The sequence below is a fragment of the Oncorhynchus keta genome, chromosome 2 (assembly GCF_023373465.1).
Source record: "Oncorhynchus keta strain PuntledgeMale-10-30-2019 chromosome 2, Oket_V2, whole genome shotgun sequence".
Taxonomy (NCBI): Eukaryota; Metazoa; Chordata; class Actinopteri; order Salmoniformes; family Salmonidae; genus Oncorhynchus; species Oncorhynchus keta.
Window position 1 is genome coordinate 60,169,772 of NC_068422.1, and position 24,979 is coordinate 60,194,750.

Below are 24,979 nucleotides of genomic sequence, written 5' to 3' on the forward strand. Positions count from 1 at the left end.
ATACGTTTTGTCATCAGTTTACATAATTTGTTGTGAAATTTTAAGCATTTATGTCATTTAAAAAAAGCACATATAGGCTTCATAATTCATAAAGGTCCTTTTAACTGACTGATATTATCTCATAGAACAAAACAGAAAATATCTCCTAACCCTGTGTTAACCGCAGACCTTATTTTCGGTGTTTATCCCAAAACCCCATTCATTTCCCCCATAGTAATGGCCAACGAACCAGAGGTAGAAAATGCTAACTCGTTTCCATTTTTCAGGACTACAAGCTGGCGAGCTCTATTAAAAGGGGCCAAAAAGAGCTGTAATTCATGCTGAGGCTCCTCCCAGGAGGAGAGGGGGGAGCATTTGAGGGGTAGAGGTAGACTGGGATAGGACTCCACAGGTGAGGAGGAACAGAGGAATGTAGAGAAGCAGACAGATTATTGGGGAGCACCCCAGGACGTGTGAGGTTGAGGGAGAAGGCCTCATACTGAGCACTGAGCAGACAACCTTTACTGTGCAGATTAAATCAAATCAGAATATCCCACTTGAAAACAGTCATCAGGCCACTGCATTGCTACTACATTGTGGTCCCACAGTAAATATAAGGAGTGTAGAGTCCACAGACAGCAAAGTGTCTGATCTGTCAACAAGTAAATAGATAAGCATGATTTTATTTTAGGTCCACCCGAAAATTCCACATTCCTGGGCAGTTTAGGGCACTAGCAGCAGCATGGCCCCTCTCCCTGTCCTGTTGTCACTTTCTACTACTTTGACAGGAAGGAAGTGATGTCACCAGCGGGGGAGTTGTACTCACTTTTACAACTGAACCGCAAGGTGTTTCCTGCTATTGTTCCATTGGCTTTTGTTTTGGTCCTAGTTCTTTCCATCAGAAGGGTTTACTTCAAAATGGGATCAATATTATTAGTATTCAATATTAGTATTCAAACAGCAACACACCGCCTGGTTTCAACTGTCATAAATAGAAGATCCACAACAGCTCAAAGAGAACTTTAGAACTTATATTCCAAGAATGGAATAGACAGAGACGCGTCACACTATAGGCCTACGGTATCAAACAGTGCATTGCCGCTATATTGCCTCTAGTTAAGTTAACGCAATCATTGGGTCAGAAGGACATACAGTGAAAAGAACAGCAGTTATAAAACGAATGATGGATGACGGCATGACCAACCAGAAACTCAGAAAGCGAGACAGACCGATAAGCAGATGGAGATGCAGAACAAAACAAGCAGAGGTTTAGGGCGCCCCCCCATGGGTATGTTGTGCAACTGAGTTACATTTCTCCCCAGGGGTTGAATCAATGACCCACACTCCTGTACTAAGTAAATATAACGTGGGCGCATTGCAAGATGAGTGAAAAGTCTTAAGACAAATGGGGATAATATAAGGAAGTGGAAGGAAGTGTGAATGTTACGATATACACCTTTTTCTTTTATGGAGAATTGTGCAACCAATCTAAATGAGAAGAAGTCAGTTGTTGCACATAGCAGATGTTGCACAAATGAGAACTATAAACTGCTCCTTTTCCCAGAACAAAACAAACATCCAGCCCTTGACTATTGCTCACTGTCATAGCATCAGCAACATCCCAAAACAGCACAACTTTAGCATTGCATGACATTAGTCTTCACCCAGTTCATCCCAGTCAAATTCTCAGGATAATGGACAACTTTCTGGAACGTTATACAGCCCTGTTTAAGGTCATAAATTAATCCCATACTGGTGGATGGCAAAGCTATTTATAAGCGGCTGCAAAACTACATTTCTAAGTTTGACACAGCCTCAACTTCCTTTTATATCATTATCTCACCACGCCATCTTAGTGTTCAGCATCTGTAACCCAAGTAAAGCTTTACGGAGTATACTCTTAGACATACTAAACCAAAGGTCCCACTGAACAAATCAAACCAAAATATAGAGAAATCTTTCCATAGTCTGGGTTTCACACCACGTTCTGGCCATTAGTGGTTTGTGACCAAAAAACCAAAGGGAAGTAAAGGAGCACACACCACTACCTGTGAGTGAGGGCAAGCGGAGGGGTTGGAGGGACGTCCCACTTCCCCCAGCGACCCCACATATCCAGTCCTTTGTCCCCACTCTGCCTTCCTTTGCGGCGGCTCACCAAAGAGCGGTCTTCCTTGTCCTGTCTAGCATTCCTGTGTCAGCCCCCAACACAAACCTAGCAACGAGTTACGGAGCTCCAGTCCAACTGACAACTGCGCCGTCTGTCTCTCAGAACTATCTTACACCCCCCCCGTCCACTTCTGCTCACTTCCTGTTTCATGACTTCCTCATGGCTTGTGACATAAGCCAGTGAGTGAGTGAGTGAGTGAGTGAGTGAGTGAGTGAGTGAGTGAGTGAGTGAGTGAGTGAGTGAGTGAGTGAGTGAGTGAGTGAGTGAGTGAGTGAGTGAGTGAGTGAGTGAGTGAGTGAGTGAGTGAGTGAGTGAGAGTGTGAGAGTGTGAGAGTGACTGAGTGAGAGTGACTGAGTGAGAATGTGTGTAAGTGAGAGAGAGAGATCGAGAGAGAGAGAGAGAGCGCACGCACGCACGCAAGGGGAGAGCATGCCAAAAACATGGTAAAAATAAAACATGGCCAAACTGATTGAGTTGCTGGCTATTTTTAGACAGCTGGAGGACATTCCCCCTACCCCCAATGTTTATCTTTGATAGTTGATGGGGAGGCCAATGAGAAACGTTATACAGCATGTTGAACTAAAAATGAAGGCCTTGAATCCTACAGTACAGTACCTGTCATATATATTGAGTTACAGTATGCCTGAACTTTTGACCTCAGAGTTGTATCCCCGGATTGAACAGTATCGCAATTGTAAAAGCTAATGGGCAGACAAGTTTAGTTGAATGTCACTTATTGCTTGGCACACGTATTACAACAGTAAAACAGTTGGAAGTGAGAGGATGGAGGAGAGATATCTCCGTTTGTCTCCCAGCCTCCTTGATTTAGCTTGCATTCCTGGGTGATGGTGTAGCGCTGTGTGAGCCGAAAGACGAGGAGCAGAGCAGACCGAGCCGCTGCACTACCTTACATGTGAAAAGTGATTGCTGTAAAAAGACAGCGTGAGTAAGAGAATGTGAGACAGACAGACAGACAGACAGACAGACAGACAGACAGACAGACAGACAGACAGACAGACAGACAGACAGATAGACAGACAGACAGACAGACAGACAGACAGACACAAAATAGGCAGAACATAAAAAAAGAAAACGCTAAGACCGACATCTGTCATGGTGACCATCTGATCTCGTATCTCTTCAGGTCTGAGATCAGAGTTAGGGACAGGGACAACCTGATGCCCTATCATCATATAGATCCGTCCTGGGCAAAATATGCCCACCGGGCTGGATCCGTCCCGCCACCAGATTAAAAGCAGCACGTGGTGTATTTGTTTTTTTATACATATTTTTACGTAGTCAAGTGAATGCGACGCTTAGGTCATAGAACCGTGGTTACGTGAGTAATATCCAATGTTCGCTAAAGAGGTTATGACAAACAGACCAGTTTGGCTCTAGGTTTTGAACGATTGTGGGTATAGCTACACTGAACAAAAACATAAAATGTAACGCAGCAATTTCAAAGATTTTACTGAGTTACAGTTTATATAAGGAACTCAATAAATTTAATTCATTAGGCCCTAATCTATGGATATCACATGACTGGGAATACTGATATGCATCTGTTGGTCACAGATACCTTAAAAAAAGGTAGAGGCGTGGATCAGAAATCCAGTCAGTATCTGGTGTGTACCATTTGCCTCATGCAGAGCGACATCTCTTTCGAATAGAGTTGAGCAGGCTGTTGATTGTGGTCTATGTAATGTTGTCCCACTCCTCTTCAATGGCTGTGTGAAGTTGCTGTATATTGGCGGGTACTGGAACGCCGTCATACACGTTGATCCAGAGCATCCCAAACATGCTCAATGGGTGACATGTCTGGTGAGAATGCAGGCCATGGAAGAACTGGGACATGTTCAGCTTACAGGAATTGTGTACAGATCCTTGCGACATGGGCCCTTGCATTATCATGCTGAAACATGAGGTGGTGGCGGCGCTGGAATGGCACGACAATGGGCCTCAGGATCTCGTCACGGTATCTCTGTCCATTCAAATTGGCATGAATAAAAATGAAATTGTGTTTGTTGTCTGTAGCTTATGCCTCCCCATACCATAACCCCACCACCTCTATGGAGCACTCTGTTCACAATGTTGACATCAGCAAACCGCTCACCCACACGATGCCATACACTCTGTCTGTCATCTGCCTTGTACATTTGAAACCGGGATTCATGAAGAGCAACCTTCTTTAGCGTGCCAGTGGCCATCGAAGGTGAGCATTTGCCCACTGAAGAAGTTGATTACGACGCCAAACTGGTGAGGAAACGGGCACACAGGTGATCTTCCCTGAGACGGTTGTGCAAAACCACAGTCTCACCAGCTGTCCGGGTGGCTGGTCTCAGACGATCACGCAGGTGAAGAAGCCGAATGTGGAGATCCTGGGATGGTGTGGTTACACGTGGCCTGTGGATGTGAGGTTGGGTGGACGTACTGCCAAATTCTGTAAAACGACATTGGTCTGGCAACAGCTTTGGTGGATATTCCTGCCGTCAGCATGCCAATTGCACACTCCCTCAAAACATCTGCGGCATTGTAGAGTGGCCTTTTATTGTCCCCAGCACAAGGTGCACCTGTGTAATGATCATGCCGTGTAATCAGCGTATTGATATGCCACCCCGGTCAGGTGGATCTTGACAAAGTAGGAATGCTCACTACCAGGGGAGTAAACAAATGTGTGCGCAACATTTGAGAGAAATAAGCTTTTTTTATGGGTATGGAACATTTCTGGGATCTTATATTTCAGCTCATGAAACATTGGCTCAACACTTTACATGTTGCGTTTATATATTTTTTTGTTCAGTGTTTATTACAGACGGTCTGTCATATATTATGTCAGCATGGAACACAGTAGCTCTTCGTAAGGTGTAGTGTCCACGGCATAGCAACTAACATAATCCCTTATACCTCGACGCTCTCTACCGCCAGACGTTATCATCAGAAAAGTTTAATGAGTGTGCGTTACAAAGACCTTATGCTACTTCAGCTGTTTAAGTGTGTTAAGCCTAGGGCGGAAAGATATTCACATTCCGGCTCCTTGAGAAATGCTGACTGAATTTGAAGGAGGCTAAAGTGAGGAACCATGAGATGGGTTAGCAGTCACATAGACCAAAGAGAGATAGCTGCATTGAGCCAAGTGCCACTCAGATCACTTCTGCAAAAAGAACAACCAGCCTGAGCTCTCGGACTCTCTCTCTGACTGTACTGAGCTGTGCTGTGCGTTCACACCCTGCTGCCAGAGCGATTTGGAAATTGAGAGATTATTTGTTGAGTCACTGACCTCAGAGTCACATCAGGCTCGCCTTCTGTGAACTGATATTCTGCCATGTGCCATCTCAAGATGAGACAGTGTTCTGTTTTAGGTGAGTGGCTGTATGGTTCTGCTTTTAGTACAGTAGAGATAACTTCTCTTTGGGTTGATGAAGCAGCGCGTGGGACGCGAAAGTCAAACTCACACCACCAGCAGGCTGGTTTAAACACCGGCAAGGCATGAATCCCTTTGATTAAGTGAATTACGGGTGAAAGAAAATCCACCAACATTGTTAAATTAATTAATTAGTACATGCAGCACACACCCACACACACACGTGTAGATGATCAAAGATGAGAGTGGATGACGAGGGAAGGTGGAGTGATGCCTGTACCGCAAGATGGCTCTCCATTTTGTTTCTCTGTTCAGTCTCTCTTGTTAGCTAGACATGATACATGTAAGTTTTGGCCAAGACTTTCATCTGAATTGTAAGCCAATTTCAGCCGACCAAAGGGTTCCCGCTCTCAGTCTCTTATGTTCTCCGGATGAAAGAGATACTCTCTCCCTCCCCTTTCTACCCCACTTCATGTCTCCCCCTCCCTCCCTCTCTCATTGATGGCCCTGTGCATTTATACACAGACTCATTTAGTCTGGGGGGAAAAAGAGATAAAGGCCTTGAAGTACTTATAACCTAATCCTTTTAAATGCACTTTGCATATCTGGCTTAAAAGCACAGGTGACCATTGTCACTCAACAAATTAACACTTCAGGGCCACTTCAGCACATTTCATGCCTTTCAAACTATATCCACTAGAGGGCATTGTATATCATCTCCACCCATGGACCAACAAGGTTTGTTTATGACAACGATCATAGGTGCTGGCAAGACAGCCCAAACAGATCTGGGACCACACTAAGATGTGACAAGGTGGGGGGGGGGACAACACACCAATTTCATGATTAGGGTAAGTCCCTTCATATATGTGTCATCTTGTGTCTTGTATAAGGCACACGTGTGTAAAAAAAAATGGCCCAGATTTCGTTGAATAAGGTCATGCTGCTAATCAATGTTCCATATTAGAACATTCCGAGCGCTCTTGTACTATTCCAATCCAATCAGCAAGAAATAACCTACTCTGCCATACCAGAATCTTTCAATAGGCCTAGCTCATTACATTCCAGTTGCTGCCAAGTTACCATGACCTGCTGAAGCAGAACAAGCAGCAGACTGAATAAGCCACCTTGTGAGCGGAACAAATCTGATAATCAGACCATCACCTAAAAGACTAGCAATTTCCCACATAGTTCATGGAAGAAAAGAACACATAGTCCTAAAAACATGGCTGCGTGTAGCTTTCCATTATTTTGGTCTAACACACATCTATTAGAAAGTGGTCTCTTTCTGTCACCATTGAAGGCCATTGATGAAAGCCGAAACGTTGAGCTTTTAATAGCTGCTTAAATAAAAGTTTGTTTTTAAAAATGGTGAGCGAGCGCTGCTCCTTTTCCTTATCAAAGATCTTCCTGTCACACCCTCATCTCCATCCGTCTCTCAGATAGGCTGACAAGTAATAGCAACTGACAGGTACTTGCTGTTATGTGACAACCTTTTCAGTGACAGAGAGGACCAGAGAGACACTACACGTTACTGAACGCCACTGGCGCAAGTCTGAAATAAAAGAGGTACCTTACAAGTGGTGTGTAAGTATACTGTACAGCAGCTGAAAGAACATCATGCAGAATAAGAAATGGGGATACGCAATGCACGACGCGAGACTGCACTTTGGAGGGTCAAACTATAGCAGTGGAGAATTCTGCCGAGCCAGAATAATACAGCAGAATATCCCTGAGGCTTTCTGACGAGGAGCTGAACCACAGCTGCTTCCTATGTCAACGCTTCACATACTGCCGAAAGGACATTTACCTAGAACAACCCGGAACTTCCTATTCCAGCAGAAAAACACTAGGAAAAAAAAAAGAGAAAGAACTTATAAAAATTATTTGTGATTCATTGATCGCTTTCTAGAGGGGAAATGAGATGATGACTGATTTATGTTCAAAAGAATGAAACCGTGTCTCAAAATTAGGTCAAAGCTTCATGTTCCGAGTCTTTTAGATTTCCTCAACCGCTCTCAACCAGCCAAACCTACACAACCGGTATTCTATAAAGATTGGTGGTAGATAATGCAGCTACATTCCCACATATTCCTTGGGGTTCTTACAATGACTAAGACATGTACAAACTGTCTACTCTCAACGCAATGTGCTAAACACAGCCAATAAAACCCGAAGACAGCGCTTCAGTACAGTTACAGCAGCAGTCTTGTCATTCATCTGCCATTAGAACATAACTGAGCTGGACAGCCTAGACAACACGGTAAACATGCTTCATTAATTCACTGTAGTCTAATCCGGAGAGCAGAGAGAGAGAGAGAGAGAGAGAGAGATGCTACGGCTGTTTCACTGAAGTCAGCTGTTCTGTGTTTATTTCTCCGTACAGTGTACTCCCTATACTGACAATACAGAAACATCCCCTCGTGGTAAGCCTGGACCTCTGCCAAGAATGGGCGTTCTGTGTGTGGGTTCCCTTCAGCAGCTAGGCCTCCCCCCCCTCTCGCCACTCACCTATATCCAAATGAGAGTCGTGCCGTCGAAACTGAAGCCCACACAGCAGTGGGGTTGGAGAGTGTGCCCACGCTCACTCTCTGTTTCTCTCTCCATCATCATCCCTTCTGGTTTCATTTCAGGCAGCATGGGATAGGGTGGTCATACAGTATAAGTATAAACTGAGGTGGTCTTATAGTGCAGACCAGCAGGTATCTTTAGGACGGGGGCCTCGACTAACCTGTACCCCCGCACATTGACTCGGCACCCCCTGTATATAGACTTATTATTGTTATGTACATTTCTTGTGTTACTTTTTCATACTATATATATATATAATAATAAATATATATAATAAATATATATAATATATATTTCTTTTACTTTAGTTTATTTAGTAAATATTTTATTAACTCTATTTCTTGAAGTGCATTGTTGATTAAAGTCAGCATTTCACGGTAAGGTCTACACTTGTTGTAGTCGGGCGCATGTAACAAATAAAATTTTATTAGAGACCGTAATTTGAGACATTAAAGTAACGTTTTCCCAAATGCCAGGGCGGTCTGACACTACACGTACATCTCTATTGTAAGGAACCTGGAAGAATGACTCAGCCATCTGCCATGGTTCACTGACAGCAGTGCAAACCAGATGGGCTCTCCTGTCACTCACTGATATTCTATAGGTCTAACTGTTGCACTAGATGCCATGTACTGCACTGAACGTTGCTCGACGACATCTACATTCAGAGTAGAATTTCAGCCAGCGGTGTGCCAACAGTCAAAGGTCATATCTATTATCAGTTGCCCGGTAACATCAATAACAACATTTAATATGATCAGAGAAGTCATTCAGTCAGTCAGAGAGAGCAAGAGAGTCAGTTCGTCAGTCTCTTTCTCTAATGTTGATTCCCCATGGAGAAGCGCTCCACATCCCCCACACATTATTTACATTACAAATAAAAGCGTTGGAGGGCAGCACACCAAAAAACAGACGCTCTCTTCGCAGCTATGGAAACGCTCAGAGGCAGCGAGAGGGAAGTGGAAGGCAACATTGGCAAACCAGTTTGTCTCAATTAACAAAAACGCCCACAACCATTTTCTGGTGAACCTTATAGCAATCTGAAGCCCATTGGTAGTGCTGATAAAGCCTACTTTGGTGATCCATATAAATCTAGTCTTCATTTGCCTCAATATTTCTCAGTCTCCATTTCTCTTCCTAACGTAGCCAAGCTGTAACTCAGCTGGAGTGGTACAGAGGTACTCCACTCCCCAGGCAGATCTCATATTTTAAACATAGGAAAAGAAAGAGGCCAGTCAGTGAGTCCAAATTGAGTTGCTCACTCTCTTCCTCTGCTCGTCGTTGTTTGCACCCTGTCAAATTCTCACCTCAAAATTCTAAAACGGACACACTTTCAAGCTCTTCACATACGCTTCTGCTACTCTATTTATTATCCATCCTGATTTCCTAGTCACTTTTAACCCGACGTACATGTACATATTACCTCTACCTCGTACCCCTGCAGATTGACTCGGTACTGATATTGGTTTTATATAGCCTCGTTATTGTTATTTTATTATGTTACTATTTCTGTTTTTAATTTAGTAAATGCTTTACTTTTTTACTCTGCATTGTTGGGGAAGGGCTCGTACCGAAGAAGATTAAGGTAAAGTCTGCAGCAGTTGTATTCGGCGCATATGAAAAATAATTTGATTTGATCAACTTGATTGTATGGTGCATTGATTTCTTAGGCGCGCCATGACAACCAGACATCCTGTCATCGTCAGCTGTCATTTCCTTTTCAAAATGGTAGGAATCGACTTTTTCCTTTTCTCTTATGTTTGTGTGTTTGTGTGTGCATGTCTGTATCTGTGTGCGTTTCTGTGTGCATGTCTGTATCTGTGTGCGTTTCTGTGTGCATGTCTGTATCGGTGTGCGTTTCTGTGTGCGTTTCTGTGTGCATGTCTGTATCGGTGTGTGTTTGTGTGCATGTCTGTATCTGTGTGTGTTTCTGTGTGTGCGCGCGTGGGAGTGTAGGTGTGTTTGTGTAGCCTATCCTTCAAAGAAAAGATAACGTTATTTCCTCCCAATTTAATTCCCTGGTTAAGGTAATTACGGGTCCTCCTAAGATGGGAGAGGAAACATAATTATCAACAACAGTGGAGAGAGAAGAGTGCCCCTTCTCAGCTGTTGCCGAGAGCTACAGTATTTGAGTGGGTAACAGGTGTGCTATCGCTTTATTAGCTGGGTGGTCTGCCATATGTGACAATGGCTTCAAATGACATCCCGAGTTCAAGAACAGCTGCACTCAAATGTTTAAAAAAATAATAATAATAATTTTAGAAAGACGTTACCTACATTTCATCTTTTTATTTTTGACGCGTTTTCCGGCAGTTATGCCTTCAGAGCATCCATTATGCATCTGATGAAGGCATAACTGTGGAAAAGCATTAGCTTGCCCGGCCTAATTTATATTTATTTTTTAAAAGGTCAAATGAGGAGACTGTCACGCCCTGACCTTAGAGAGCTTTTTATGTCTCTATTTTGGTTTGGTCAGGGTGCGATTTGGGTGGGCATTCTATGTTCTTTTTTCTATGTTTTTGTATTTCTTTGTTTTGCCCGGGTGTGGTTCTCAATCAGGGACAGCTGTCTATCGTTGTCTCTAATTGGGAACCATACTTAGGTAGCTTTTTCCGGGTAGTTGTTTTCTGTTTAGTGTTCTTTACCTGACAGGACTGATTTGTGTATTCACTTTGTTATTTTTGTTGAAGTGTTCAGTTCAATAAAAGTCATGAACACTCACCACGCTGCGCTTTGGTCCGATTCCTCCTCATCCGACGACGACACCCGTTACAGCGACGTAGTTTTGTCCGCTTTAAAAACATTTTGGAGTGCTGCCATTTCCCAATGGTTCTTGATTTCATTTGAAACTGCAGTATTTTATTTGCAAACTTGACAATGGGAAGAGATATTCCAATAGAAGGGATACTGGATTCACCAGATCCAGGTAGAATTGCTAGAGAAGTGGAAGATCTAAACAAATTGTATGGCGCGTTCATTTTCACATATCATTGCTCTCCTTGACTTCATATGTCAGCGAGTTCAAAACAAAAACATACTACATTAACCGCCCGGCATTTTAAAAACACACATAATAAATAGCTTTATTTGAAATATTAGTAATGAAGTGAAGTCTGGGAGCGGCTGGCCTGAATACTCTCACATGCCAACCTATCTAGTCCACAGCAAACAGAGCTCTGGCCTGAGTGGAGTCATTCATGAGGTTCAGAGTTTCATACCAGCTGTTGCCCAATGTTCTCAAATAACTTTTGTTTCCATAGAGCAGTGTTTCTCAACCTTAGTCCTTGACTACCCCCAACAGTACACGTTTTTTTATTGTAACCCTGGACAAGCACACCTGATTCAACTCGTCAACTAATCATCAAGCCTGCAATGAGTTGAATGAGTTGAAACTGTGTGCTGATGGGGGTGCTTGAGGACCAGGGTTGGGAAACACTGCCATAGAGCAGGTATTGATTTTGAGGTTGAACAGACACAATGGCCTGTTTAGCCTCTGTAGAGAGGAAAATACATTATTAACTGGTCCTTTATGGCTGCAGACACTTCCTGGAAAACCAGATTACTTGACTGTGAGAAATAATAAATGACTCCCACAGACAAGGCAGTCTTTGTAGAATCAGACAATTCAGAGCCCTGGGGTCACTTAGAAATGTCCTTGTTTTTTTTAAAGAAAAGCACATTTTCTTTTACCATTAAAATAACATCAAATTGGTCAGAAATAAAGAAGGCCAGCATCCCGGAGTCGCCTCTTCACTGTTGACGTTGAGACTGATGTTTTTGCGAGTACTATTTAATGAAGCTGCCAGTTGAGGACTTTTGAGGCATCTGTTTCTCAAGCTAGACACTAATGTACTTGTCCTCTTGCTCAGTTGTGCACCGGGGCCTCCCACTCCATTCTATTCTTGTTAGAGCCAGTTTGCTCTGTTCTGTGAAGGGAGTAGTACAGCATTGTACGAGATCTTCAGTTTCTTGGCAATTTCTCGCAAGGAACAGCGTTCATTTCTCAGAACAAGAATAGACTGACGAGTTTCAGAAGAAAGGTCTTTGTTTCTGGCCATTTTGAGCCTGTAATTGAACCCACAAAAAAGGGGGTAATAAAAAAAATATATATATATATTTGTTCATGTATTTTATCAGGATAACAATTTTCAGCTGTTACAAAAGGGTTTTCTAATGATCAATTAGCCTTTTAAAATTATAAACTTGGATTAGCTACCACAACGTGCCATTGGAACACAGGAGTGATAGTTGCTGATAATGGGCCTATGTACACCTATGTAGATATTCCTTTTTCTCTTTTTTTTTTTTTTTAAATCAGCTGTTTCCAGCTACAGTAGTCATTTACAACACTGCATTTCTGATCATTTTGATGTTATTTTAAAATGAACAAAAAAGTGTGCTTTTCTTCTAAAAACAATGACATTTCTAAGTGGCCCCAAACTCTTGACCGGTAGTGAACATACCTCTGTCTAGCCCACGCATATTTTTCTGACACACACAAAATACACATTTATGTATTTCTTTACAGTTCTTTTTTTTAAGTCAGGGTTTGTTGTTTAAATGGAAATGCACCCTGTTAGTAACTGAGTGCAAGGCAATAAATCACAAGAAATTAGGTAAATGGGGGTATTTACAAATAACTGGAGAGGAGGGTCTACGGGCAACATCCATTAGTGTCATTGGTCGATGTTGAGTCCAGACGAGACAGTTAGTTCCCTTCATTAGACGGGCTGTATCCTTGCATCTCACTCAATCAAACCACAAACAACCTTAATCAGAGTGTCAATAGAGCCATAAGGACCTGCCTTATAGGCATACGACCCATGGCACAGAGACAGAGGACCTAACATGAGCTGAAATTAGCATTGTCTGTTTATTCAGTGTATATACAGCATGTTAAATTTGATTTTGCATCAACACAGAGTGACCCAATGTCAATGACAGGATGACAAGTTCCTTCATCTTTCTAACATGCAAAAGACTCAGGACAGGAGTACAAAGGGTATTATCCATATTTCAGGAGAGGCCTGGTGACTTTAAGGTCATTATGCATTTCAATAGGCCGTGTGGTGCACGTCGTCGTGCAGGCTTTATAATCAATGTGATTTTGTTTCACTTGAATCTCCATCTGTATACATGGTTATATAATCTTTGACTCACGCATGGCCACTCGAAAAGCCAGCGGAGGTTGTGATATGAGCACGAGACTCACATCCTTTTTGAAAATATAGATTGCTATTATTGTCTGTGCATATCATGAAAGAAGATGATCCCAGGCGTAGCTCATAGAAGGGCTAACGCCCAGGTGGTGCAACAGGTTTAATGTTTTGGTGAGGCGTAAAGCACATTTTACGTTGGATGTAGAGTTTACGACCCACTTACAACAAACTAGTGGAACAGGCTTGATGTGTTGATCTGATCTAAAGCTCAGGATAAGCTCAACCTTATCCTGAAAACCTGAAACAACATGCTGTGATGAAATGGAATTAAAAATCTCTACTTTAAATCTGTTGCTCCCATTTCTCCACAAAAAAAATCCAAACAATACATAGTTTATTTGCATATACAGTAAGAGATCACCAAAGCTCTCGTCCAACAGACAATAAAGTATGCCACAGGTTCCCTCAATTTAGTTTCAAATGGAAGGGATCAATTTGTAACCTCTGTCATCCTTTACCCTTACTTACACTGCATGGCACCATTTATTTACCAGGTTAATCCCATTGAGATTAAATAGAAAGAAACCCATTTGTCTGGTGGCCTAGAAACGAGGTCGAATTCATCCTAGTTTAAAGAGTTTGAGGAAACCTGGGACTTAAATTTAGCTGCCATTCGTGGATTTGTACATTTTCTAACATTTTGATTTCACCCAGTTTTAATCTGCTGGACAGAAGAGCACGCACCTGTCTGTGTCCTTGAGCCTACCCCAAATAACAAACAAGGACAATTTAGCATTCAGACAGCGGAATGCTTGGCGGTCCAAATGACCAGGACTGTTACTATAAATCAGGGTTTGGAACAGATTACTTTCCAATCGTTTCGTTCTGAACAGAACCATTTTTCTCCCACCATTCCACTGTTCCGACCAGCAAAATAAAGTTCTGAACCGGTTCGAACCCCCAAAAAACTAATGGTTTATATCGTTCCTTTCTAAACCTCTGAAATATCTATTTTTTTAACACTTGGCTCGACATTAAATTACTTCAGTTGACTACATGCATTGGACAGACAAGTGTAGCTGAAATGAGAGTGGGTGGAGGAGGCTTGGCTTGAAGCGCTGGGCATCTTGTTGTTATGACATGCAATATCTGAATTAGGCCCACAGAATTATACCTAAGGAGGCGCGGCTTCTATAAAGGAACTTTTAATGTCTTTGAACTTTAGAAAGTTGGCTTAACGTTGGACCAGAGCTAGCTAGCTAACAAGCTTGCGTGTGCAGAGCGGCACCAGAATTCAAATAAAACACGTCTTCCCTTTTTGTAGTTAATAAATCTAAATGTGAAACGTGCTAACTATAGTATCCTTAACTAGCATTAAAAAAGTTAATCCATTCTCCTCTGAAAATCTCTCTCCCTAATTTCTGAATCACACTTGTAACGCCAGTAAACTACAGTGGCCTATGCTTCGAAGGGGAGGGGCAGGTATATAGCCTACACACTAGAGGTCGACCGATTATGATTTTTCAACGACAATACCGATTATTGGAGGACCAAAAAAAGCCGATACCGATTAATCGGACAAATTTGATTTATTCATTTATTTGTAATAATGACAATTACAACAATACTGAATGAACACTTATTTTAACTTAATATAATACATCAATAAAAATCCATTTAGCCTCAAATAAATAATGAAACATGTTCAATTAGGTTAAAATAATGCAAAAACAAAGTGTTGGAGAAGTAAAAGTGCAATATGTGCCATGTAAAAAAAGCTAACGTTGTTGCTCAGAACATGAGAACATTTGAAAGTTGGTGGTTCCTTTCAACATGAGACTTCAATATTCCAAGGTAAGAGGTTTAACGTTGTAGTTATAGTATTTATAGGGCGATTTCTCTCTATACCATTTGAATTTCATATACCTTTGAATATTGGATGTTCTTATAGGCACTATAGTATTGCCCCTACCTCGAACCAGGAACACATCGACAACAGCCACACTTGAAGCAGCGTTACCCATCGCTCCACAAAAGCCGTGGCCCTTGCAGAGCAAGGGGAATAACTACTCCAAGTCTCTCAGAGCGAGTGACTTTTGAAAAGCTATTAGCGCACACCCAGCTAACTAGCCATCCATTTCAAATCGGTTACACCAGCCATTAGGCTGATAGGCTTGAAGTCATAAACAGCGCTGTGCTTGCAAAGAGCTGCTGGCAAAATGCACGAAAGTGCTGTTTGAATGAATGCTTACGAGCCTGCTGCTGCCTACCATCGCTCAGTCAGACTGCTCTATCAAATCATAGACTTAATTATAACATAATAACACACAGAAATACGAGCCTTTAGTCATTAATATGGTCGAATCCGGAAACTATCATTTTGAAAACAAAACGTTTATTATTTCAGTGAAATTCGGAACCGTTCGGTATTTTATCTAACGGGTGGCATCCCTAAGTCTAAATATTCTTGTTACATTGCACAACCTTCAATGTTATGTCATAATTACGTAAAATTCTGGCATATTAGTTCGCAATGAGCCAGGCTGCCCAAACTGTTGCATATACCCTGACTCTGCATGCAATGAACGCAAGAGAAATCACACAATTTCACCTGGTTAATATTGCCTGCTAACCTGGATTTCTTTTAGCTAAATATGCAGGTTTAAAAATATATACTTCTGTGTATTGATTTTAAGAAAGGCATTGGTGTTTATGGTTAGGTACAGTCGTCCAACGATTGCGCTTTTGTTAAATCATCCCCCAGCATTGCATCGATTATATGCAACGCAGGACACTCTAGATAAACGAGTAATATCATCAACCATGTGTAGTTATAACTAGTGATTATGATTGATTGATTGTTTTTTAAAAGATAAGTTTAATGCTAGCTAGCAACTTACCTTGGCTTCTACTGCATTCGCATAACAGGCAGGCTCCTCGTGGAGTGCAATGAAAGGCAGGTGGTTAGAGCGTTGGACTGGTTAGCTGTAAGGTTGCAAGATTGGTTCCCCTGAGCTGACAAGGTGAAAATCTGTCGTTCTGCCCCTGAACAAGGCAGTTAACCCACCGTTCACACTTGTAGGCCGTCATTGAAAATAAGAACGTGTTCTTTAACTGACTTGGCTAGTTAAATAAAAGGTATAAAAAAAATATATACTTTTTTTGTTTGTTTATCAGCAAAACCAGCGCCCAAAAATACCGATTTCCGATTGTTATGAAAACTTGAAATCGGCCATTCCGATTAATCGGTCGACCTCTACTACACACGCACTGGCAAAGACTTTCAGCTGGCAGGCAGACACTAGAATATGTTTCCGAGTGACAGAGGGCTTTGCATAGGCGCTTTGTTATGTTTTTTTTGTGGGACTGGGGAAAAAAATGCCAGGAACCTAAAATAATGATATTAACCGGTTGCCTTGCTTTTAAAAGAATGGTTATGTTCTTATTTTCAGTTCTGTTCCCTGAACCGGTTCCAACCCCTGCTATAAATAGAAACACAATCTGAAACACCATCTGGACAGCATTAAAAGTGTTTCCTTTAGTTACATAGTATAACAATAGGACAGACCTAGTGACAAATCCTTCCCCTTAGGTTGAGCAATACAGTGAGCTCCTGTGAGAAAGTAACTGTGTCAAGTAATTAACAAAAAAAACAGCGCAAACTAGAATGCTACTTGGCCCTAAAAAGAGTACACAGTGGCAGAAGACCTGACCACTGTGACTGACCCAGACTTAAGGAAAGCTTTGACTATGTACAGACTCAGTGAGCATAGCCTTGCTATTGAGAAAGGCCGCCGTAGGCAGACCTGCCTCTCAAGAGAAGACAGGCTATGTGCACACGACCCACAAAATGAGGAGGAAACTGAGCTGCACTTCCTAACCTCCTGCCAAATGTATGACAATATTAGAGACACATATTTTCCTCAGATTACACAGATCCACAAAGAATTCAAAAACAACCTGGATTTTGATAAACTCCCATATCTACTGGGTGAAATGCCACAGTGTGTCATCACAGCAGCAAGATTTGTGACCTGTTGTCACAAGGAAAGGGCAACCAGTGAAGAACAAACACCATTGTAAAAACAATCCATATTTAGGTTTATTTATTTTCCCTTTTGTCCTTTCACATCGTTACAACACTGTATATATATTAGAGGTCGACTGATTATGATTTTTCAACGCCGATACCGATACCGATTATTGGAGGACCAAAAAAGCCAATACCGATTAATCGGCCGATTTAAAAAATGTATATAATAAAACAATTATGTATTTGTAATAATGACAATTACAACAATACTGAATGAACACTTATTTTAACTTAATATAATACATCAATAAAAATACATTTAGCCTCAAATAAATAATGAAACATGTTCAATTTGGTTTAAATAATGCAAAACAAAGTGTTGGAGAAGAAAGTAAAAGTGCAATATATGCTATGTAAGAAAGCTAACGTTTCAGTACCTTGCTCAGAACATGAGAACATATGAAAGCTGGTGGTTCATTTTAACATGAGTCTTCAATATTCCCAGGTAAGTTTTAGGTTGTAGTTATTATAGGAATTATAGGACTATTTCCCGCTATACCATTTGTATTTCATTAACCTTTGACTATTGGATGTTCTTATAGGCACTTTAGTATTGCCAGTGTAACAGTATAGCTTCCGTCCCTCTCCTAGTAATATCATCAACCATGTGTAGTTAACTAGTGATTATGATTGATTGTTTTTATAATATAAGTTTAGTGCTAGCTAGCAACTTACCTTGGCTTACTGCATTCGCGTAACAGGCAGTCTCCAATGAGAGAGAGGCAGGTCATTATTGCGTTGGACTAGTTAACTGTAAGGTTGCAAGATTGGATCCCCCGAGCTGACAAGGTGAAAATCTGTCGTTCTGCCCCTGAACAAGGCAGTTAACCCATCGTTCCTAGGCCGTCATTGAAAATAAGGATGTGTTTTTAACTGACTTGCCTAGTTAAATAAAGGTATAAAAATAAAAATATATATTTATTTTTTAAATTTAAAATAAATAAATAAATATAAAAAAATATTTAAAAATTACAAAAAAATTTTTTTTTTTAAATAGGCAAATCGTCGCCCAAAAATACCGAATTCCCATTATGAAAACTTATGAAATCGGCCCTAATTAATCGGTCAACCTCTAATATATATACAACCTTTTTTTTACCCCTTTTTCTCCCCAATTTCGTGGTATCCAATTGTTGTAGTAGCTACTATCTTGTCTCATCGCTACAACTCCCGTACGGGCTCGGGAGAGACGAAGGTTGAAAGTCATGCGTCCTTCGATACACAACCCAACCAAGCCGCACTGCTTCTTAACACAGTGCGCATCCAACCCGGAAGCCACCCGCACCAATGCGCCGGAGGAAACACCGTGCACCTGGCCACCTTGGCTAGCGCACACTGCGCCCAGCCCGCCACAGGAGTCGCTGGTGCGCGATGAGACAAGGACACCCCTACCGACCAAGCCCTCCCAAACCCGGGCGACGCTAGGGTTTGTGCGTCGCCCCACGGACCTCCCGGTCGCGGCCGGTTACGACAGAGCCTGGGCGCGAACCCAGGGACTCTGATGGCACAGCTGGCGCTGCAGTACAGCGTCCTTAAACACTGCGCCATATATACAACATTTTAAATGTCTTAATTATTTTAGAACCTGTGAGTGTAATGTTTACTGTTCATTTTTCTTGTTTATTTCACTTTTGATTATCTACTTCAATTGCTTTGGCATTGTTAACATATATTTCTCATGCCAATAAAGCTCTTGAATTGAATTGAGAGTTCTCTAGTGCTTAAAATTTACGACCGGGAGTGGAGGTGTCAAAACCCCCACCGTTCCCTCCTCCCCCCTTTGCGTGTGGGAGAGGGTCTGGTGATTGTCAGCTATTGCCAAGCTGATCTGACCCATTGTGATCCTCACATGTAGTCATGACATTTCTATTGGGCACAAAATCATCTGAAACACAACCAAAACAAACAGCAAATGCATCTAACAAATGTGTAGAGTTTCTATCTTGATGTAATCATTGTGTGCTATGATACGGGGCCAAATACTTAACTTGTACCTACTTTAATACACATAAGTGAATTTGTCCCAATACTTTTGGTCCCCTAAAATGGGGGGACTATGACCAAAAAGTGCTGCGATTTCTAAACGGTTGACTGGATATGGATGAAAATATCCTCAAATTAAAGCTGACAGTCTGCTAGTTAGCCCCATAGTATTTGTATCATTTAAAATCCAAAGTGCTGGAGTACAGATTCAAAACAACAGAGATCATTGTGTATTTATCACACATTTCTGCTTTTCACAAAATCTACAATTTCATCCAAACAAAAAATGTAGTTAAAAAAAAAAAAGGTACTTTTTTTTAAATGGATGCACATAACATTTCACAATAACTCATCTCCTTAACGGTCAACATTTACCCCCTGCTGCAGGTGCTGTTTGGTCTTTAATAACATCTGAATCACACATGAGACCACTACCCCAGGCCTTGTTATTGGAGTCACTGTATTGACGCTGTTAGTCACAGACACAGAGGAAAGCGATGGGTAATCTATCTTAATGTAGCCAAACAGACATGGCCTCAGCCTCACTCATTGCCAGGCCAGCCTTAACCATCCAGCATCATCAGGCCTCTATGGACCAGCCAGTCAGCCAGTAGATGCAGCCAGCCCAGAATTCTGCTCACTAAGCAGAGTAAGTGCCTCTTATTTACAATGCAAAAAAACTCCTGATCCTTTGCTGCTGCTGCTCATCCTGTTACATAAGAGCCACAAATGCATCACAGCATCCGCTGGCAGTGGCAGACTCTCAATAACCAACACCCAGTGACTAGAGTCACATCATTCTACACAGCCCACACAGAAAAATAGTCCCTCAAATCTTACATAAAATGAGTCAGTCAGGGGCACAGACAATTGCACCATCCTCTACAATCAAGCTAGAAACAGTTCGGATTATGGAGGAAACACTGCACTACCGCTGTCATTGCAAACCAAATATTTTGAATTAAGTGGTCTGGTGGATGTTATACAAAGACAGATTTTACAGTTATGCTGTATATCAGTCAAAATCCTTCTGTACACCAAATCCTATACTGTAGCCAAATCCTTTTTTTCCCAGTGAAGTAACACTCGCACTTGACTTTCCCCCCACCTCCCCTGACCACTGACTTTGCTGATAGCTACTTTATTGAGGGAAAATGTACTTACTGTGACTGAGATATGTGATTGTCCAACCTAGCCATTTTTAAGATGAATGCACTCACTAGAAATACACTAACGCTGGAAAAGAGCATCTGTTAAATGACTCAAATGTAACCGAGTGTGGTAGTAATGTCTGTGTGAATGCTTAATAAAACTTGTCCAAGGTTCATGTGTAAGGGGTCATGGTCAAAGGTCATTCTGTGCATCACTTCCTCCTGACAGAAGACTGTTAGCAGGCAAATTGCTCACTCTGTCATGTCATTTACTTGCACAGCACACAGGGTCAGGAAGCCAATAGTAGCTAGAGGGCAGCCAGTCAAATATATAATACTACAAACCATTTGATATAGCCCGGATTCCAATAAGAAGCAAGATTGTCAGTCCTAAAAGTCTGAGATTTTGAAGGATAGAGTATTTAATCCAAAAGCTTGTAAATTAACGGAGTCTATACTGTATCTCAACCGGCTGTGATTGGGAGTCCCATAGGGCGGCGCACAATTGGCCCAGCGTCGTCCGGGTTTGGCGTCATGGTAAATAAGAATTTGTTCTTAACTGACTTGCTTAGTTAAATAACGGTTCAATTCAAATTCAATGTTATGACTGAGGAGGACACAGAAGTATGTTGTTTTCTTGACATCCCCCATTGCTGACATGAACGAGCATGTATTTACTATACTCCAAAGGACATTAGCAGGTGCTTTTAGTAAGAATGATATCCACCACTGTGGTAACTGAACATTAGGATGGCCTTGCTGACAGATGTGAAATTGCTATAATGCTATTCAAAATGCTGTAGTGGATCACGTAGCCTAATGATAACTTCATTGTAGGCCTATCTATTAGATGAAGAACCATATTGCAATGGGGTGTCAGCTCACATGGACACATGTTGTCTTGCCTACAAATAATTGACAGTAGCTACCAGGTGAGATAGTTATGGCTGCAGGTGATGTTGACTTTTTCAAGTTGCACATTTTAGACAACTTCAGACATTTGGTAGTCAACTGAAGTAGTTATATGAAATATCGTGCGGGATTGAGATAGGAAGTGCGGGATAAATTCAGAATGTACTACCTGTATGATACCTGCTTCCTAATAGCGAGGTGTAAGAAGTCGTTATCCAACTGCTCCACTGTCAATGCCCCCGCACCTTCCAACCGAGTTGACACTTTTCCTTGTACTTCTCCCGGCTTGAAGACTGGACCAGGTGACACCATTTCGGGCAGAAAAACGTCCTCCTCCTCAGCCCATTCTTCTATGGTTGGTGGCACCAGTGTCGCCGTGGGTGAATCCGTAGAGTTATGGACGATAGGGGTTACACGGTCCCCGGTATCCGGTGCCTCAGCCATCGATACCGTGCTGTGGATCAACTGTGGAGTGCTGCAACCTAAAATAAAGTAGCTTGTGTTCAACACAGGAAGTCCAAAGCAAAACTATGACTCGTCTTGCAATGTGACAAATATGCTTACAGATACTGACTTTGTTCAGCAGAATTTACCTGGTTATAGTCGCCGGTATTCACGCGAAGACGGAAATCCTGTGGCCGTAGGTTTCACCGGGGTCGTTTTACCACAGCCACAAAGTCATAAACCCCGCCTATTTCTACAGTTTATCTTCTTAAAAATGGATGTTAAAGCTAACCTTAACCACACCGTTATGCGTATGCCTAACCTTACAAAAAAAAGCTATTTTTGTTATATTATGAATTATTACGATATAGCCAAGTGTGACTTTGTGGTTGCATTAACAAGTAGAAACCGGTTGTACAGCTGTGTGGCTCGCTCCAGTTCTCTCCTCTCTCTGATCTCTGCGCGTAACCACACGTGGGGTCGTGAATAATATTAGCGCAAACAACAGTAGTGGAATCGGCGTTTAACCTTCAAAAATAAATGTCCCCGATTGAAACTGATGCAAAGGGCTGAAAGTAGTGGAATCATGACACACGTGTATAAATTAATGTTTAAAAAAAGTTGGAGTGTTGTTTTATAGATTTGACAAAAGACAAAATCGTACTATTTGAAATCGCAACGTGGATGTATAGACAATAGACTGGCTGGGAAGGTGATTTCCCCCAGTTAAAGTCCCGCAATAAGAGCTATGACTCTACCGGTGTTCTGTGAGTGTCACTGAATAGGCTGATACCCCCATTTAAAGCTGCAACTATGTTACTTTTTGAGCGACCCTTTACAAACAAATATAGCAATTTTGAAAGTGTACTAACTGCAGTCGACTCGCAGTACTGTACTTGCAGAATAACTGCAGTGTACTGCTGTTGAGCTGCAGTTATACTGCACTGTAACTCCAGTTACACTGCAAAACTACTGCAGTAAAAAAAAGTGTTATTTTGGACTCTGCAGTTATACTGCAGTTATACTGCACTCTGACTGCAATCTTTTTTTCATAAGGGACCGACCACATTCACATAGAAATGTTAGTTATAGATCTGCCATTCTCATTGAAATTCAAGTCTAAGAAGCTGTTGATCTGTTCTATGTGCTCTATATCACATTTTGGTTTGACATCTTTTACTTTCAGTTTTGTGCACCAGCTTCAAACACTGCACTTGAATTCGCCCCCTTACTAGCACTGACTTCTCTACATGTTCTACTTATTTTTTTTATTTGACCTTTATTTAACTAGGAAAGTTAGTTAAGAACAAGTTCTTATTTTCAATGACGGCCTAGGAACATTGGGTTAACTGCCTTGTTCAGGGGCAGAACGACAGATTTTTTTTTTTACCTTGTCAGTTCTGGGATTTCTATGCTTGTTTTGTTACATAAAATGATATTGGGTGAATTTAGCAACCAGGAAATTCTGAGGTCTACATCCACAGTACGATTTCAACAGATTTGTATTTTTTTTTGTGTGTGAAAATAACTGATTATTGTCTTTTATTGAATTGATATAGCAACATTCCAACATTGTTTAGTATTATGTAGTACAATTGTGGCATGATTCAAATATTTGTATCAGTTTGCATCAGTTTCAATGGGGGACTTAGAAGACACACCGCCAATTCCACTATTGTTGTTCATGCTTATGTTGTTCACAGCACACTGGACTCTCCCTTGGCTTCTGCATTCACTGGCGTCAGGCGGTATCTCTGTAAACTCTGTGTGAGAAAATAAAAATACTTCCAATCAAATGAAAGATTGGAGGTAAAACTGGAATTGCTCTAACCTACTTTACATATTCAAGTAAACCAAACATGCAATTAGGTCTATAGGCTACTCTTCTTCAATAGTGTATGTTACCGTATTGATGCATTGTATTGTTCACAATTGACCTATTGCTTTATTCTTAGGAAGACCTCATCACTGCGGTGGCCTAATCCAAACAATACTCTGAAAAGGCCTGAGTGATGATTAACCTGTGTAACCTTATGTTAGTCAACCAAGGTATGCTAAACACAGTATAGCCTACTTTAAGCCATTTGTCAAATCTTCCTTAAAAAGGGCTGTAAAACTGTTTAAACTGGTGAATTCCTTAAGAAACAGGAAGCTGTCCTGCGCAAATGATCCCAAAGGAAAACTACACCAAAACAGTGCCATGAGAACATTTGCAGTTGATTGAGTTGTTTTAGGCATTTTGTTAGAGGTAGACTATTGTACCTGATCTTTGTTGTAGCCATGTTTGCTGTAGGCCTAATTAGTTGTTGGTCCCACTGCAATTTAGAACTATTTGAATGATTAGTACAGCAATGAGGGTTATGACAACGGTTACAGTGGAACTGGGCCAATCAATGTCTGACCTCCCCTGGGCTGTTGTTATGTGACCTGGTGTTACCCAGTGAGTCAGACCATCACAGCCACAAGGTGAAATACGCCTGAATGATTGTTGGAAATGCAGCCTTTTTTCCTAAGCAGGCAGTCAAAATATTACTTACACGCAGCCAAGTTGTTTTAGTAGGCAACTTGTTTGAGTTTCTCAAAAGGGGACAGTTGAATGCGGACAGGAACTGTCTCGCTTGATTCCAATAGCAACAAATGTAGAACAAGCCATGCGGCACAGAGCACAGCTATATGGATCCATTTTCAGTATGGTCAGATAATGGGGCATTAGGCTGTGGTTGATTACTCCAGCGAAGGATCTCATGTAGGATACGGGGATGTTAAAAGGGAATTGCTCTAAACTAAAGCCGACATCATGTTAGGTATGTATGTATGCATGTGGAAAACATTACATCAATATCACGCATGTTCCTGTCAAAGTGTATGTTATAACATGTATACAACATGCTTTGCATTTCTGTTCTGTTGCATTATGCATGTACATAACGTATCATGTGCCTGCCATAGACAATGTAACTCTCCAAACATACAGGCATGTAATCAGGCATGCATATTCATACAGTTAGTTTACATTGCAGTTTGGATAGAACAGTTGCTCCACCGCCCAAAGTCAATAAGAGGGAGCCACACCTTTGAACCGAGCCCTGACTGAAATAACAGACTGTTGGATGTTTGACAAATAAACACAAAAATGAAGTATACGGTATATGCAAAGC

At 41.5% G+C, this 24,979-nt stretch overlaps 1 protein-coding gene across 3 annotated transcripts in view; it reads right to left on the reverse strand.

Moving 5' to 3' along the window:
• LOC118357940 (diacylglycerol kinase zeta-like) overlaps positions 1-22,256 on the reverse strand; it is a 144,392-nt gene extending 122,136 nt beyond the window's left edge. The window contains exons 1-2 of one of the 3 annotated variants that reach the window (XM_035735296.2): positions 21,971-22,256; positions 21,547-21,859 (exon numbers count right to left, since the gene is read on the reverse strand). In XM_035735296.2, coding sequence (XP_035591189.1) covers positions 21,547-21,821 — 275 coding nt within the window. In that variant the 5' untranslated portion in view covers positions 21,822-21,859; positions 21,971-22,256. Of the gene's footprint in view, positions 1-2,027; positions 2,240-21,546; positions 21,860-21,970 lie in introns of those variants that run through there. The other 2 variants (XM_035735316.2, XM_035735334.2) reach the window with 2 other exon arrangements.
• Between the last annotated feature and the right edge of the window lie 2,723 nt (positions 22,257-24,979).